The sequence below is a fragment of the Primulina eburnea genome, chromosome 5 (assembly GCF_022965805.1).
Source record: "Primulina eburnea isolate SZY01 chromosome 5, ASM2296580v1, whole genome shotgun sequence".
Taxonomy (NCBI): Eukaryota; Viridiplantae; Streptophyta; class Magnoliopsida; order Lamiales; family Gesneriaceae; genus Primulina; species Primulina eburnea.
In genome coordinates, this window is record NC_133105.1 from 9,447,114 (window position 1) to 9,464,576 (window position 17,463).

The 17,463-nt window shown below is 34.2% G+C and overlaps 2 protein-coding genes across 3 annotated transcripts; one reads left to right on the forward strand and one right to left on the reverse strand.

The window, feature by feature from the left end:
* Window positions 1-6,744: 6,744 nt before the first annotated feature.
* LOC140831736 (large ribosomal subunit protein eL29z-like) lies at window positions 6,745-7,766 on the reverse strand. Of its 2 annotated transcripts, none has more exons than XM_073195486.1 (3): window positions 7,648-7,766; window positions 7,407-7,533; window positions 6,745-7,042 (listed from the first exon to the last, which is right to left on the reverse strand). In XM_073195486.1, exons 2-3 carry the CDS (start codon window positions 7,506-7,508, stop codon window positions 6,959-6,961), a joined length of 186 nt encoding a protein of 61 aa, XP_073051587.1. In that variant the 5' UTR covers window positions 7,509-7,533; window positions 7,648-7,766; the 3' UTR covers window positions 6,745-6,958. The 2 variants fall into 2 exon arrangements, with proteins under 2 accessions (XP_073051587.1, XP_073051588.1); XM_073195487.1 differs by having other exon boundaries at window positions 7,407-7,536; window positions 7,648-7,741.
* Window positions 7,767-10,490: 2,724 nt separating this feature from the next.
* LOC140832941 (putative pentatricopeptide repeat-containing protein At3g16890, mitochondrial) lies at window positions 10,491-17,384 on the forward strand. The gene is made up of 2 exons (XM_073197254.1): window positions 10,491-12,742; window positions 17,212-17,384. Exon 1 carries the CDS (start codon window positions 10,536-10,538, stop codon window positions 12,657-12,659), a length of 2,124 nt encoding a protein of 707 aa, XP_073053355.1. The 5' UTR covers window positions 10,491-10,535; the 3' UTR covers window positions 12,660-12,742; window positions 17,212-17,384.
* The last annotated feature ends 79 nt before the right edge of the window (window positions 17,385-17,463 follow it).

Below are 17,463 nucleotides of genomic sequence, written 5' to 3' on the forward strand. Positions count from 1 at the left end.
TTATAACATATCATGCATATATTATAAACAGTAAACAAACAAGGATGATCAATCGCCCCAATACTAACGGACCGTGTGAGCTAAACACGAGCCTAGGTCCAATCCTAGGGAAATGCACGGGATGCAAATGCAACTATTACATAAGCTTCCAATATTTACATGTCTTCGATCTTCATAATCATCATGGCCACCATCTTCCAATCTTGATCATCCACTATACTAATATTTACAAATAAAAATCCATGGCAAATAGGGATACATCTCATGGGGTGGGAACAGGCCATAAACCAAGCCCACTTTATAAATTGATAATTATTACAATCATTCAACACAAATATCCTAGCATACACCTAGCAAATTGGGCTTGGGCTTTTGATCATCCTTCATGCATAATATCACATATCATACACCATCAATTAATTATCACAATAATTAATTGATCCAATATTATATATCTTGATTCAATCACTAACCGCCACGATTATAAACTAAATTAACAAAGTATACAAACACCTTTGTCTACTTTCAAATTAATTTATTTATAACCGAATTTCTTGTAAATCACCATTTACTATAAATATTTAAATTCCAACTTAAAATATTTATTTCATGAGAAAATATTTGTAATTTTTGTAATTTTAAACTTAAGGGCCCAAAAAACTCATTTTTCACCAAAAACATTTTGGCCCATTTAAAATTCACAAATATGTTAGCCATCCAATAGCCCAACAACTCAAGGTCCATGACACTTTGATAATCCAAAACACTTTTGGAAAACCCTAGTCGTCATCGCCGTCGCCGGAGCTCCGTCGCCGGATTCCGGCCAACATTCCGGCCAACATGCCAAAAATATTTTTTTTTTATTTTCAAAAGGGGGCTGTTCGGGCAGCCCCTCGGGAAGCCCGAGCTGCCCGAAATGGGCAGCAACATGCTGCCCAAAAACACCCCAAAAATCGGCCCTTGATTTGTTGTTTTGGTTGTCTCATGTGGTTAGAAATCGATCTCAACATAATATCTTGTAGTTGCTACACAAAATCGTAACCATAGCTCGGATACCACTTGAAAGAGGATCGGTTACGGTGGCCGAAAACGCAACGGAAGCACAAAATTTTTCGATTTTAGCATATAAATTTCTGCCACCATGAGTTTGTGTAGGAAATACAATAAAACACCAAAATGACATTCATAGTGTGTTTAGAAATAGTTACTTATCAACCTCTTAAGGTTGATGATGGCTCCAACCAAGTTGTAAACAACTTGGCTCTTGAATGGAATGAAGATCTACAAGCTTCCTTGGACTCATTTCTTTCCTTCAAATTAGGCCCATCACTAGCAAACTAGAACCCCTCTTATTTTGCACTAGAAAAATAAAAGGATTTTTCAAAGAGAAGTATTTTTCTTCCTCAACACTTGAAGAGAAAAATTGAGAGAAAAATTGGTAGAATAATACTCAAAGTTTCGGCCATCACATGCTTCAATGGGGGGAAGGGAGACTAGCCTTGGTCTTGCAAAAAGTAGAGACAAAAGTAGCATGCCAAGCCTTGATAATTGCAAAAGTTGTCTCCAACCATTCACCTCCCATGCATGCATATATTATATGGTTTTTTAACAAATTAAAAACCATGGACTAAATTTAATTATCTCAAACATATTTGAGACTAATTAAACATAACTTGAATTTATTCAAGTCCCACTAGTTAAATAATTAATTTAAATTGAGCTCTACAAGACTCAATATGGTTTAATTAATTCAACACTTGAATTAATTTAATTATTTGGACTCTACTAGGTCCACTAGTGTTTAATTAATTCAACACTTGAATTAATTTAATTTAGTCCATAATAATGTTTATGAAAATCACAATTTTCAAATACATTATTCACTTGGTCAACTTTTAATTTAGGAACACTTCCATAAATTAAAATTTACATTTCTCTCATAGAAGTCATACATCTATTTTTCCTTACACTTATAATCTCATTTATAAGTCGTTCAACACATTGAACTAGTTTCTCCTTTATAGAAGTCATACTTCTAATTTTCCTTACGCTTATAAACTCCTTTATAAGCCGTTCAACACATTGAACTAATTTTACTTCTCAACGGGATCTAGAAAGCCAGCACTTGTGTGGCCCTCAATGGTTCATTGATACAACTAGCCGTGGGCTCACATCTCCATGTGATTCGGACTAAACATGTCCTTATATGAGCATACCCCAATTGCTCCATTCTTACTTATCAACTCCTTGATAACAAGAACGTCAGAACTCAAGTCTGATAGTACCCAACCAATCACGTTAAACGCCTAGCAGCATCGCTTACATGATTCCCTAGGTATCAAATGATAGTGCCTGCAAGAACCATTCAATTATGGTTAGCGTACAGTACGGTCCCTTCAACTCATATATCCCGACCGATTCGACAACCATTGGTTTATCGAGAGTTGTCAATGAATCGATACTATGTGTCATGCCGTAGTTGCATCGATGGTGTAATCTATGAAACTCCTTTCATAATTACCACCATACTCTGATCAGAGATTTCACACTACATATACATGAAAACACATAGGATATCCATACCCGAAGGTAAGCGGTGAATCCCCGACTACAATGCATCGACTCCTATATGTTTCGACAGAACACCCAACCTTGCCATCTGATGACCCCTTGAGAGTCGGTAAACAAGTCAAAGTGCAATGCTAGCACATAGAGTCTCAATGTTGTCCCGGGTCATAAGGACTAATGGTGTACAACCATAAACTAGGACGTTTCCACTCGATAAGTGAGAACCACTTGGAAATTCCTTAATGGAGGGTTGTTCAGTGCACTCTTCCAGGAGCACCTATCTGCATGCTTGGACATCACAATGTCCCCTACCAATGAAACATGGTACTCACATCGCAGATACTAGTCTCTAACTCGAGCGGCCTATATCCTTCTTAGCGGCGGCTCAATCGACTAGGAACTGTTTAGAATATACAGTATTCCAAATATGAGTTTCATGATACTCATCATATGAGCATCTCATATTCTTTCTACTATTTGTATATTCAAGGACTTTATCTATGCAACTAGCATGGGTATACAGATAAAGATGTGCCAAAACAATAATTTCAAATATAATTAAAATAAAGATCGTTTATACATAGAGTTTCATTGTGAACACTCGGCCAACACTTGGCTCGACGGGCACCTACTTTAACACTTAAACGACTAGATTAATTGGACCACTAAAAATTGTTAGTGCAAAGGCTTTTGATTAATGACATATTATACTTGTCAGTTTAACAATAAACGACTTGAAATCGACTTTGCAGAAATATAAATGCGTACTTTAATGACACAAATGTTTTTATGGATTGTTAAACTTGTTATTGTGTTTCTAATATATTTACTCAAGTGTGGAGTTATTAACACAAAAAAGAAACTGAAACTGAGTTTAATCAAACTAAATTTATGGTGACCTTTGGTATTTTGATGATATCTCTCATCTAAATGATTCAAATGACAATCCACCTGCTAAAAAATCAGAAAACTCAATTTTGAACAAGTCGTATTTCACATTAGTTGAGCAAAATCGGATGTTATCTAGGACAAAACGTTCGCTGAATGACCAAACTGATTGCACGAAAACAATAATCAGTTGGGTATGAGCAGTTGCGGTATTTTGATCATATCTCTCGACTCGTTTATTGGAATGAAGTAATTCAGTATGCGTTGCAAAGATAAGACGATGAACTACAAATAATCTTCAGAAGTCAAAGTCTGAATCGAAGCTTGAGATACTAATAAATGACGATGAAACTAATGGTTCTACACACACTAGTTGAGCTGCTGACCGGTTGAATCGCTGACCAGTTGAACCGCTGACTGGTTGAACCGCTGAGCAGATTGAGCTGCTGACCGGTGGAGCTGCTGACTAGTTGAAGTGCTGATTAATTGACCAAAGTTGATCAGTTAACCAGTTTAGGCTTGGAAAAATATCCAGAAAGGTGAATTTGACCGTTGCAATTTTATAAACTTTCGAAACGGTTATATCCTTGTGCCTAACGTATATATCATTGTTGGGGCGTATAAATACAATATCTTGAAGATCAAACAAGAGCCTTAGAAGGGTATTCTAAGCATAGCTGTTGGTATGAATAAATTTGCTAGTTGAGAGCACAAGCCCTTGTGTAAGGATATCTTTGAGATGTACATTGTAAAGAATAAATTCCTCACACACAATTACTCACACATATACAAGAGAGTTGAATTTCAAAGTTTAGTTGAGTGAGTATTCACACAAAGATGTTAAAGATTGTATTTGTCGTCTTGACATAAGATACGTAAACATTATGCGGATTGTGAGGTTGCGGCCTACAATAGAGAGTGTGCTATGAGTTTCAATTAGGCAAAAGATAAGTCTTAAGTTGAAATTGATTTTTACAAGGTGTTGTATAAATTAAAGTTTTCTAGTAGATCAATTTAAAGGAGAAGAAGGGGCAACATAGGAGTTGTTAATCTCTTAACATCCATAAACAAATTTTTGTATATTTATTTATAACATTTACTTATTATTTTCACTGTTTTTAAAGATGCATTGTTGAAGCATTTTTAATATGTTCTTCGAATACTAAATATCGCATACCAATTGTTTAATAAAATACTTCAACCAAAATATTTTTACTCATTTAACTTGCGTAAAATGTTTAATCGGTTTATATGAAGGATTATTTTCAATGTCTTCCGCTTGATTTGAAAACCAAACTCGATTTAATTCATCGATATTCAATATTTCAAAAACCGAGCTATTGTAGCTCATTGATGATCCCCCTATCCTGTTATGGATGTTCGGAGATAGAACTCTTGCACCACATATTTTTCCACTTATGAATGTTTCAACTAAAAAACTTTTATTTTACAACATCTTGTAACCATTCATTTCAATTAAGACTTATCATTGTCTAACTAAACCGCTCTATGACCACTTTACAATTCTGGATATTTAAAAACTCTTTGTTCACCAGACAACAAACAAAAAAACCAACGGCCATACTTGACCGCTTAAGTTGTGGGACTAGCATAGAAAGGGCTAGAAATCGAAAGATTGAGTGTGCTCAAGATCTTTGAAGTAAGTATGCATAAAAATAGTTGTGGTTGGTCGAGATAGTTCTTCATGCTTGAAATTTGCGTATTTATAATTGAAAAGCTTCAACGATCAAATTTATTTTTCAACGATCATTTGTATTGTGTCCCGGTAAAACGGTCAAGACTTTTTCTTTTTATAAATCTGAGTCTGACACATCATGTACTAGTTAAGTAACTTTCTATCATTTCGAAGTTGGTAGGATCTTATGTAATCTTTCCAAATAAGCCAACTGATTGAATGGCTTGACTTTATTATTATTTTTAATCGGTGGCGGTCCTTCCTCATGACCGTAACAGAGTTAATTATGCTAATGTTTTGGTTGAAATTAATGCTTCTTTTCCTAGAAAAGTGAGTCCAAGGCGACATTTTTATTGGTGAAGTGGATATTAAATTTGTGTATGAACAAGATATCAAGTTTTGCAACATTTGCAATCAAGCGAGACCTATCAAGGATGACTGTAATCGAAATAAGCAAGTTGCCATTTCATTACAGATCCAGTACGTAGGCCTAACAATTTTCTATTTTCCATGCAAAAAAATTTAACAAATTAGTATAATATACGATAGGAGCTAAAATTTTCGATATACTTTACCAAGACAATCCTAGTCTACCTAAATTTAAACGTGGAGAAAAGGTTAAAGAAGACGGGAAAAATGAAAAGCAAAACGAAACATCACAAGCTAAAACTTGTTAAATGCTACTGTTTTGTTTCCCCGAGACACTTTTTCTTCCACTATATTAAAATTTTAACACCATGCACTCGAAATTAATTAGTGCACACTTTATATTGAAGTATTTTTATAATTATTATAATGAATTTTATTTTTTCTGAAGTCTAAATAACTAAATATCTCTTCTCAAAGCGGACTAAAAAAATATATCCTATGGGAAGCGTATCGAGAACACTGGGAGGATGATCATTTTCCAAGGTAAAAATTGACAAATCTAGCCCGACTAAACTTAATCTATATATCTAAATACACAAATGCCCGACTTCGAGAATCAAAATTTTAGAAGACATACAATTGACATAACGGAGAATGCATCTAAAAGCAATGGATATTTGAGATGTGAGTTCGGATGGAAACATAAAGATTGCAGTTCTTGATGGGTCAAAGTGTCATGCAGATGAAGTTAACTCGCTCATTATGTACTATGACATTATTCAATACCGGCATGGAATCAACCATTAAGTCTCGTGCCTACCAGAGATTAGCACAAGCACAAAAAATTCTCAAACGAACATGACACTAGACTCTGCAGACGAATATCATCGTTGCTTGAATGAATCTACTCGTAAAATCAGAGCTTAATAAAAAGTTTATGCTAAAAATTATGACCATCATCAAGAAGACAAATGCTCTCCATAACCAATCCTTAATTCGAAAACAGTAAAGCTCGAAAAACTGTAAACATAGATGTAAAAAACCAACACAAACAAAGACCAAATATCGTGTATCAGTTAAACACCACAAGAAGTTTCCACTTTAAGTTCAAACAAACCACTTCCCGCAATGGATTAAATTTAAGGTAATATGCAGCACCAAGAAAGAAATAAACCATTTTCAAAACAAATGACCCATCACACACAGCCGATGCACTCGGATAATAGAGATAAAGACGGCAAATTTATGCAATAATAATCTTAGATGTTGCTAAAAAAAGTAGTGATTCTAGCAGTAAACAGAAGTCATATAATAATCCAACATAAACTCCGGAATCAACAAAAACAAAATAAAGAAAAACGCTTGACCCAAAACACCATATCAGCTCTCCCTCATTTCCAGGAGGTTAGGAAGGGGAATTGCAATTTCATCGAACATCTACTCTTCCTCGCTCGCGGTCTCGCCAATCTTCTTGTTGTGCTTTCGGGCATACCTCTGGTTCCTCAAGAACTTCGGGTCCATCTATACAAATACACAAATATTATAACAATCATGATATAATTCAGAGCAGTACCAGAAATCTTCGTCTGACAGAAACCAAAAAACCCTAGATTCAATATACAGAGGCAATTCATGAACATGAGTTTTGATTAACTCCACATGAAACTTGACACACCAAGCCAGAAGCTCGGTGCGTGCCGACTACAGCACTAGTACACGTAGAGATTGAATGAAAAGGGAATTTCATGTCACGCATATACCAAACGATGCAAAGAATATTACAGGTTAATACACGCAGAGCACACCATAACAAACAGAAATCAAAACAACAACACATCGGGTCAAAGACCAGATTAAAAATTCGCTAGACATGAATAAAACAAACCCCTTTGGTGGATGAAAGGCGGTGGCGCTTGGGTTTCTTGATTCCATTCCTGTGGGCCTTATGCGACTGATTGTGAGCCGTGTGATTCTTCGACTTCGCCATTTCCACTCCTTCGCTGCGGACAACACTGCTTGAATAAAGAAAAAACCACGCGATATCACAGATATCAGAACAGACCTCGAATTTGTCCACAAAACACACATACAGATCGCTAAGAAATCCCTTTCGAAAAGCTATGTACCTGGATTACTCGGAGGCGGCGAGGGATTTCTAGCAGGAGAACCTTCGATGCTGCTATATAGTAGCGAAGGGTTTCGATTTTGAACCCTAAGTTGTTGGGTTTTAGGGGACTAATAATCTATGGGCCTAAAGGCCGTTTGGATTATGGACCTTAAACTAAATATTGGATATTATTAAAAATATTATTTATTGTTATAGAAAAGCCCAAATAATTCAAAGACGAGTAAATTTAATATATGAAAAATTTTATATGAGTGACCGATTTATAGATATAAAAATTCTTAGATATGGTATTAATGATATTACAAGGAATTGATATGATTGTGATTATTACCATATTCCGAAGATTTGATTACGATTTTTTCCGATTATCCAAATTTTTTATTGTCTTGACATATATAATATCATAACACAATTCATTAGATATTATTCGACAGGTGTGTCTCGTTAAAATCTTACTAAAAAATCAATGAGATAAAACTCAAGATAATATGGACATCCATGATATTACAACACTCTTTATTAGATGTCCATGTTATCTTATATAAGCGTTAAGTTATCTTAAACTGGTTAACATGATGTCATCATTTGCATATTTGATAGTGTAAGTGTGCTTTTGAAACCCAACAAAATACGCATTGTCACATAACTGACTTATGCTAATTAAGTTGTAACACCGATTTTCAATTAATAACTAATCCTTAATGATTATCTCACTATGGATAATCTTACATTTACTCATGACTTTACCTTTAGAATTATCAATGAATGTGGTTCTTGGCCCTTTGTAATCAATCACTTTTGATAACAACATGATATAACAAGTTATGTGCCTTGAACACTTAATGTTCAAAAACCATATGAGTTCTTTAAGAATCTTCTTCTTTTGTCCAACCGATTATGGCCAAAGAGCAGATAAAATCAAGGGGGTCACAACGACTTAGAATTCTCCGATTCAATATAAACTAAGTCGCGATATATGCCTTTGTTCTCAAAATTTACATTTTGGTTTGGTTGAACTTCAGGCTGGTCATATTCATATATTATGTTAAACCTGAAAGAATTTATAATTTTATAATTGCCCTTGTCTAGACATAGTTGAGTTTTTACTCCAGAAAGAATGCACTCATTATTGCCAAACTCTAGCTCAATTCTATCACCAACTAGTTTTGCGACTTATGCATATTCTTTATGTAAGCAGAATACATGTTCCAAGAGTTGATTAAGTGTCAACCGTTTGCTTCCATTCAATGTTGCTTGGAATACTCTCTGCATATCATCATTTTCAGTGGCTAAAATATTAACATTTATTTTCAGAGCGTCGATGCCCACTTATGTGAAATATGAATTGTTTAAAATTATGTTTTATGTTCAGCTAGTTTACTCACGGGTCATTTCAATAATTGAGCTATGAGATATTATTGAAATATTGCAGCTCGCTCGAGTCTAACCATTTGCAAAATTGGAGTTCCAGCTTTTGACTTTAGGTTGCAAATTTATATTTGAGTATATATATATTAGAAATGCAATAACAAGTTTATTATCATCAAAATGAATATTGTTAGAGTACTCGCAACCCAACATAAATATTTATTATAGGGCATTACTCATCCAATATATTATTATATACTTAAAAATGTCATACTTATGATAAAAAAGGTACTTTTTTTTTTTTTTTTGCAAAACTCGTCTTGCATCAATTTCAATAAAAATTTCAAGAATTTCATTTTATTTTATGGAATACGTGAGTCTACAAATGATTGAAATACAAACAACTATATGTCATGCAATACTCTCAGTTTATTATTTAGATAGATCACTAATTTAAGTGAAAATTATTTAAGAAAATTGATACGTTTGAAGTTTGGATAAATTAAATTATCAAGAAATATAAAAAGGAATTTAAAAGTAATAAATATTATTTAAAATCCCTAGTTTATATATTTTTCTGAGTTGAGCGGAATTTGTTATAATCATTAGTGCATCGGTGCACGTAATTAGAATAATTATAATGTATTTTTATTTTATTTTAAATGATATCTAAAAATTTAAGATATTAAATTATAGATATATAAAAATAAATAAACTCTTTTATATATTTTAAAGTTTTTTTTAAGGCTAAATAAGATATGTTCCACCAAAGACATCAAGTTTAGTTACTTTTAAGTCTTTAACGTAGCATTTGCAAGATTTTATTTTAAAATAGAGGGAGTTTCATGTGAGAATATTTCACGGATATTAATCTGTGAGATGGGTTAACTCTACCGATATTCATACTAAAAAGTAATATTTTAAGCATAAAAACTAATATTTTTTTATGGATGATCAAAATAAGATATCCGTCTCACAAATACGACCCGTGAGACCGTCTCACACAAATTTTCATCTTTAAAATATTTTTAAGTTTGTCAGTTTTTACATAAGATTTTCAAATATTTAATTGATTATTAAGAACTTGAAAACACTTACAATTAACTATCAAATTTAAGGCAAAAACTTGTGTGAGACGGTCTCACGGGTTATATTTGTGAGACGGATCTCTTATTTGGATCATTCATAAAAAATATTACTTTTTATGCTTAGAGTATTACTTTTTATTGTGAATATGAGTAGGGTTGACCCGTCTCAAAAATATAGAAGATGAAATATTGATCTGTGAGACGATCTCACATGAGACCCACTCCAAATTTAAAATATCATTTAAGATTTTGATGAAAGAGAAACCAATATTTCATCTTCTATATTTTTGGACCGGTCATTAAGAATATCCCGATTGGACCGGGAATGATTAAGAATATCCCGATTGGACCCGGTTCTTTTAGATAAACCGGTTCTTGTGCAAAGTCAATTCAAGGGCAGGCAGAATTCTTCCATTGTTGCAGGCTACCCATGAGAAATTTCTCATCTTTGGCTTCTAGGGTTGTACTGGAATTCAAGAATCCCACTCAGAAAGTCCGAATTCCCAATAAAATTGCTTCAGATTCCTCTAAACTGAAATATCGGGAAAATATCCGTCAAAATTTAGTGACAGGTAAGCCTAAATTCAAAGATTCAAACTTTGATTCAGTTTCAACTCCCAAAGCTCGCATTTTAGGTTGTGAAAATAAATCTTTCTCGAAGCCTATTGATCATCGATATTTAGCTGAAGTTTTGTCCAGAAAGGACTGGTACTTGCTGCTGAACCATGAGCTCAAGGCGCAAAGAATCAGTTTGAGTAGTCGTGTCGTTGTTAGCATTTTGCGAAACCAAGAAAACCCTTTATGTTGTTTGAGATTTTATAACTGGGTTTCGAACATCGGAGACTCGTTTGGTAAGGATCAATCCATCCGCGTTGCTTTAAGCGATGTCCTTTATAGGGAAGGTCCCATTTTGCTGTCAACTGAGTTAATACAGGACATCAGGAACTCAAAGTGCAGAGTCACGGAGGATTTTCTGTGTGTTTTGATAGGTAGTTGGGGAAGATTGGGGTTAGCCAAGTATTGTGCTGAGGTTTTTGAGCAGGTTTCTTATCTGGGACTGATTCCCAGTACAAGGTTATATAATGCTGTGATAGATGCTTTAGTGAAATCCAATTCACTTGATTTGGCTTACCTCAAGTTTCAGCAAATGGAGGTGGACAACTGTGTCCCAGATAGATTTACCTATAACATTCTTATTCACGGAGTTTGCAAGGCTGGTGTAGTCGATGAGGCACTTCGCCTTGTCAAGCAGATGGAGGGATTGAGACACACTCCCAATGTGTTCACATATACCATCCTAATAGATGGGTATTGTAATGCAAAAAGAGTGAATGATGCATTTGGGGTTCTGGAGAGAATGAAAACCATGAAAGTGAGGCCCAATGATGCCACTTATAGATCACTTGTTAATGGAGTTTTTCGAACCCTGTCACCACACGAAGCTTTTGAATGGCTGTGGAGATGGGTGAAAAAGGAGCCCAAGCTTCCCAAAGTAACTTATGATAGTATACTCTATTGTCTATCGAATAATTCTCTAGCAAGGGATGCGGTTGTGTTTTTAAGGACAGCTGCAGGACATGGTTATATTCCCGACACTTTGACATTTAACATCACAATTACTTGTTTGATAAAAGGATTGCAAATTGAGGAAACTTGTCAGGTATTTGATGATTTCATCAAACGAGGGGTGAATGTGGATCCCGGTACTTGTCTAGCACTTGTAGCGGCCCTGTACAACTCAGGAAGACAAAATAAGGGCAATCAATATTTAAGTTGGATGCTCGAAAAAGGACTTGTGTCAAATGTCTTCACATTTAACATGGTAATTGATTGCTTTTGCAAAGCCAAAATGATGAACAGCGCACTTGGAACATTAAAAGAGATGTCTAATAGAGACATTCACCCTAATCTTGTTACTTTCAACACCCTTATTACTGGGTTTTGCAAGGTTAGGGATGTGGTCAAGGCACAAGAATTGTTACTGATGCTTCTAGATCATGGCTTTAAACCAGATGTGTTCACCTTTAGTTCAATTATTGACGGTCTATGCAAGGTTAACCATATTACTGATGCTTTTGATTGTTTCTCAGAAATGGTGGAGTGGGGAATCTCTCCTAATGCTATTACATACAATTGCTTAATTCGTTCATTGTGCTTTTCTGGAGAGGTTGTTAAAGCAATGAAACTACTGAGAAAAATGCACGTTGATGGCGTACAACCAGATGTTTACTCTTTTAATGCTCTAATTCAGAAGTACTGTGAGATGAATAAAATTGATAAGGCACAGAGGCTTCTCATAAGCATGCTAACTCTAGATTTGCAGCCAGATAATTTTACTTACATTTCCTTTATCAAAGCATTATGTGAATCTGGAAGATTTTATGAAGCTAAAGAGTTATTCTCTTCAATGGAAGCAAATGGTTGTTGTCCTGATGCCTATACATGTGATTCATTCGTTGATGCTTTAGTAAAGTCACACAGATTTGAAGAAGCCCAAGAGGTATGGTTGAAATGCAGAGAGAAAGGAATAACATTAAAAGTGATTACCGTTTGATCTCATGGCGCATGGTTGGACAATTGTTTATCAAAGAAATTCACCTGTTTTGGTTGCTGTGTGCATCTTGGCTTTGAGTGCTGGTATGTATACAATTAGAAACTTTAAGATATTTTTTCAAATCTATGGCACATGCTTGCAATTATGTATGTCTAGATATATGGTGTGCATTAAAGTATGATTATAGTTCATGACTGTTTACGGATAAATATTGATGACGATTACTGTGAGTTGTGTATTAAACCATTTATGTTCAAAGCATTCTCGGTTATGATCTAATTCTCCAAACAACATATTAATAACAAAAATGATAGAATTTTATAAGAACAAGTCTATTTGATAATCTGAGTCGAAGACTCGGCCAAGGAGTTGTTCCTTTGCAAGAGAAGAACTTCTTACCCTAGCATAAGCCAGCCTGAGCTGAAAAGAAAATCTTCCCCCTCAAAATATCCGACTCCCCCCAGATTTATTTTCTACCCACTACACTCGTCAAAATCTCTCAGTCTCCCTTTATGGGTTGTTACTGATGTCATTTCCGAAATCTCCTCCAATCTTGTCAATTAGAGCTTTATCTAAATTGTTCAGTAATTCTTTTGTCAGATTTCCCTCTTATCATGGGGAACGAGGATAAGAGAATCCATCAAGTTCTTTTTATAGTTTCCCTTTATTGACTTGAATTTTTTGTTTTAATTTTCTGTTGTTTTATGAGCTAAAAAAGTTGGTGTTGAGTAGCAGATTTGAGGCTCTACATTTTCTCCATTTGGTATTTCAGATGCATCTCAATTGAGGTGATTGTTCCTTGAATCACATCATGATCTATGCTCTTAAGACATGCTTGATATGATGTAATTGAATAAGATAAAAATGAAATGGATTTTGGAATGAAATGATCAGAAAAATGTGAGCAAAATGAAATACAATTATTTCAAATAACCAAATCATATTATAATTAAATAAATAATAATTATTCTAAAATTATTTACTATCACTATCATCATCATCATTATTTATTTTTCTTGTAATTATAATTGTTATTAAATAATAATAATTATTAATATTTTATTTTGTAATATCATTATTATATTTTTATTGTTCTATTTATTATTATTATTATAAAATTATTATTATCATAAAATGATTATCGTTCATGATTGTGACTATTGTTATTGTTATGATTTTTATTAATAAAAGACGATTATTATAATTATTGTTTTATTTATTTATTTAATTTTATTATTTATAATATTAATTATTAATTATTTTTATTATATTCATTGTGATTATAAAATTATTAATATTAATATTACTTTATTACTGTTTGATAGGATCGGTTGAAGAATAATCAGTGAACTACAATTGCTCGGTTCTTGAAATATAGAATACCGATGAATTAAATCGAGTTTTGCTTTTAAACCAAGTGGGAGACACTTAAAATAATCTTTCGTAGAAACCGAACAAACATTTTGTTAAAAAATGTAAAAGATATGCAAGTTGAATGTGTAAAGAAAACTTTTTTGGTTGAAACATTTTATCCACCACTTGGAATACAATATTTTGGTATTTGAAATACACATAAAATGATTGAACAACGCATCTTAAAAACAGTAGCCAGTAAATAATTGCAATAAGTAAATAGACACAAATTTGTTTATGGATATTCGGAGATTAACAACTCCTACATCACTCCTGCTTCCCCTTGGGAAAGATCCATTAGAAGACTTTGATTTATACAACACTTTGTACAAACCCATTTCAACTTAGAACTTATCTCTTGCCTAATTGAAACTTCTAGCACACTTTCGATTGTAGGCAGCAACCTCACAATCTGCATAATGTTTAATGACTCTTATGTCAAGATTACAAATACAATCTTTAATGTTTTTGTGTGAAGATTCACTCAACTAAATTTTGAAGCTCAATTTTCATTTATATATGTTAATGATTGCGTGTGAATATTTAATCTATTACAGTGTGCGTATTTCTCAAATGTATCATCACACTTGGGCTTGTTTTTCATTCTAGCTAATTTCTTCATGTAGGCTTCCTATGCTTTGAATCCACGTAAAAAGCTTGTATTTGATATTCAAGATGTATTTATAGACTGCATGAATGATATATACGTTAGACACAAGAATATGACCGTTTGGAAAGTTTCTGTACTGTTTCTGTTATTAAACCAGTCATTTCCGTCTTGCTGGCCACTTTTCCACTAATTTTGAAGTTTTTATCCAATTTTGCTTGTCTGCTCGACTGAACCTGCTAAACTGGTCATTCAGTTTTGCTCGTGTGCTCAACTGGTCTTTCAGTTTTGCTCATCTGCTCAACTGGTCATTCAATCCACTGAACTTGTTCAACTGAGCCTAACTGATTTCAGTATGCACAAAACTCGTATCTCTATCGTCATTCATCAGCATTTTACACCCCGATTCAGATTTTGACTTGTGAATATGATTTGTAGATCTCCGTCTTAGATTCTTAACGCACACTTAATCGTTTCATTTGGATAACCGAGCTGATCGGGTTGACCAAAGTGCCGCAACTGTTCATGCTCAACTGATTGCCGTTTTCATGCAATCAGTTTGGTCTTGCAACCATAAGTTTGCCTGGATAACATCCGATTTAGCCCAACTAACGTGAAATACAACTTGTGCCAAATTGAGTTTTCTTTTTAGTCAATCTTGGAGGCTGGTTATTTGGATCCCCGAACTGTGAGATATTATTTTTTTTTTTATACGAAACTACTTTTCATTAGAATAATAATGAGGATTACAAAGTATAATAATCCTAAGAACTACAGTACAATTATGGAATTAAAAACAAAGATCTTAAATCAACAACAAACATAATTCCAATCCCTAATCACATCCGCAATAAGTAAATGTTTAAACTCCGCTAGCATTGTTGTCCACGTTGCGACCCTGAATCTGATCTTTGCCCATACTTCGTCCAGAGACTCCGCCGAATCCGCAAACAATCTACTGTTCCTCTCCAACCACAGAGACCAAAAGATGCAGTGTACCGTCAAAATCCAGAATCTGTTATTCCTTCTTCCGTCTGCCATAGTCGTCTCCATAATAAATAAGTCCCGACCCTTTCTTGGAAATGTCCAATCGAAACGAAGCTCTTGCAGAACTCTTGTCCAAACTGCACGTGAAAAAGAACAGTGCAACAGAAGATGATCTTGGTTCTCTTCATGTCTCCGGCATAGATTACACCATTGCGGTCTTAATACGCAGAATAATCCTTAAAATTCTGCTGCCTAGGCGGCAGAGGCGGTAGGCGGTCACCGACTGCCCCGCCACCGCTCCGGCCATTTACAACATCGTGTATAGGCCACTCAAAGAATAATCCTTAAAATCCTGCCTGATATCTGTAGCTCGATAATTTTGATGTTGACAGTAAAATGACTGGTCCATATTTAGTGATGCCACACATATAAACATGTGCTAAACTTAATGGGATGTGCACCAACAATAAATTTTCCCCTATGGATATGCAGGATGTATAAGTTTTAGGTGGCGCTAGCCGCTATGTTTACGAATGATGAATGGAAGTGACTGTAATTCCTATGACACAACCAATACGTCGCTTTATATCTGAATCCACGAGAAGGGAAGAATGCACAGGGTTAATTTTCCATCACTTGATGATATTTGGAACTTATGAAATATTGATTTCTTGAATATATATATATATATATATGTGTGTGTGTTTGTTTATTCATTATTTTCATCAAGTGAGTTTGATAGGAGTACAACTTTTCTAGAGCTTTCCTTTTTGTTTTTGGAATGGCTGAAGATGTTTATCAGATTAGATGAAGATAAAGGCAATTTATCATAGTTAAGAACATCGGAATTTTTGTAATTTATCTTAGTTAAATTGATTGGATGATGATTTTATGGTGGTACTGTAGGGATTAACCTGTGATTGCGGAAACTAATTATTTTTATTGATATTTGACTAAGCGAACATTCTCAACGTCCGTTATTATTATGAGACTTGATTTTTAATGCAAGGTCCTTAGTATAGGTTTGATTTTTAAAAATTTAAAATTATATGAAAGTTGGTGGATTTAGTCCAACTGTCCCTTCCACATGTTGCCGTTATTTTACCCAATATTTCTATTGACAAGTAAGGCAGATTACCTATAATTCTACCTTTTTACTAAGCGCTGTCTTCTTGAACAAGTTTCTTCATTATGACCAAATCTTTCCTCTACAAAATTGTCATATCTTTGTAACTGTGACATATCTGTTCTTTTGGAATGTCTCCGATGCTGTATCTTGAAAAGGAAATGGGAGTTTACTTGTGGTAGTTGCGACATTTATATAAATCTCGTTTTTGGTCGAAATATCGGGCATCTCTTTGTTACTTGTTACTGTAATGGCATTCTCCGTATTAACTAAAAGCCATCTTTTAGTTTCTGTTGTGATTTGTTTCTCCGTTTCCTTCTGCAAATTCGGTATAAATTAGTGAAACATCTCGACATTTTCTTGATTAGAATCATTTTCCTCAGACTTGACATTGATTTTGGATTATATTTTCTCCTCAGGGAGAGCATTTGATTATCCTCACTTAGGAGCTGCAGGCGTATTTGCAAGAGGATATTTGCCTGAAGCAGAAGGTGAAGGACAGGGAGATCAGTACTTTCCTGAAGCTGGACTGATAGGCACTAATCCAGCTCTTCTCCTGAATGAAGCATCCGAATGTTTCATTGATAAGCATGTAAGAAATTGCTCTCATCCTTCAAACTTAATCATCACTCTTAAATATAGTTGAGATGGACAATTTAGTAAATGCTTTA

What these genes read in the sequence shown, in the direction of transcription:
- LOC140831736 (XM_073195486.1), bottom strand. Translation starts at nt 7,508, where the DNA reads ATGGCGAAGTCGAAGAATCACACGGCTCACAATCAGTCGCATAAGGCC. An exon ending in GCCTTTCATCCACCAAAGGG is followed by an intron (nt 7,043 to 7,406) that starts GTTTGTTTTATT and finishes GTATTTGTATAG; the next exon opens with ATGGACCCGAAGTTCTTGAG.
- LOC140832941 (XM_073197254.1), top strand. Translation starts at nt 10,536, where the DNA reads ATGAGAAATTTCTCATCTTTGGCTTCTAGGGTTGTACTGGAATTCAAG.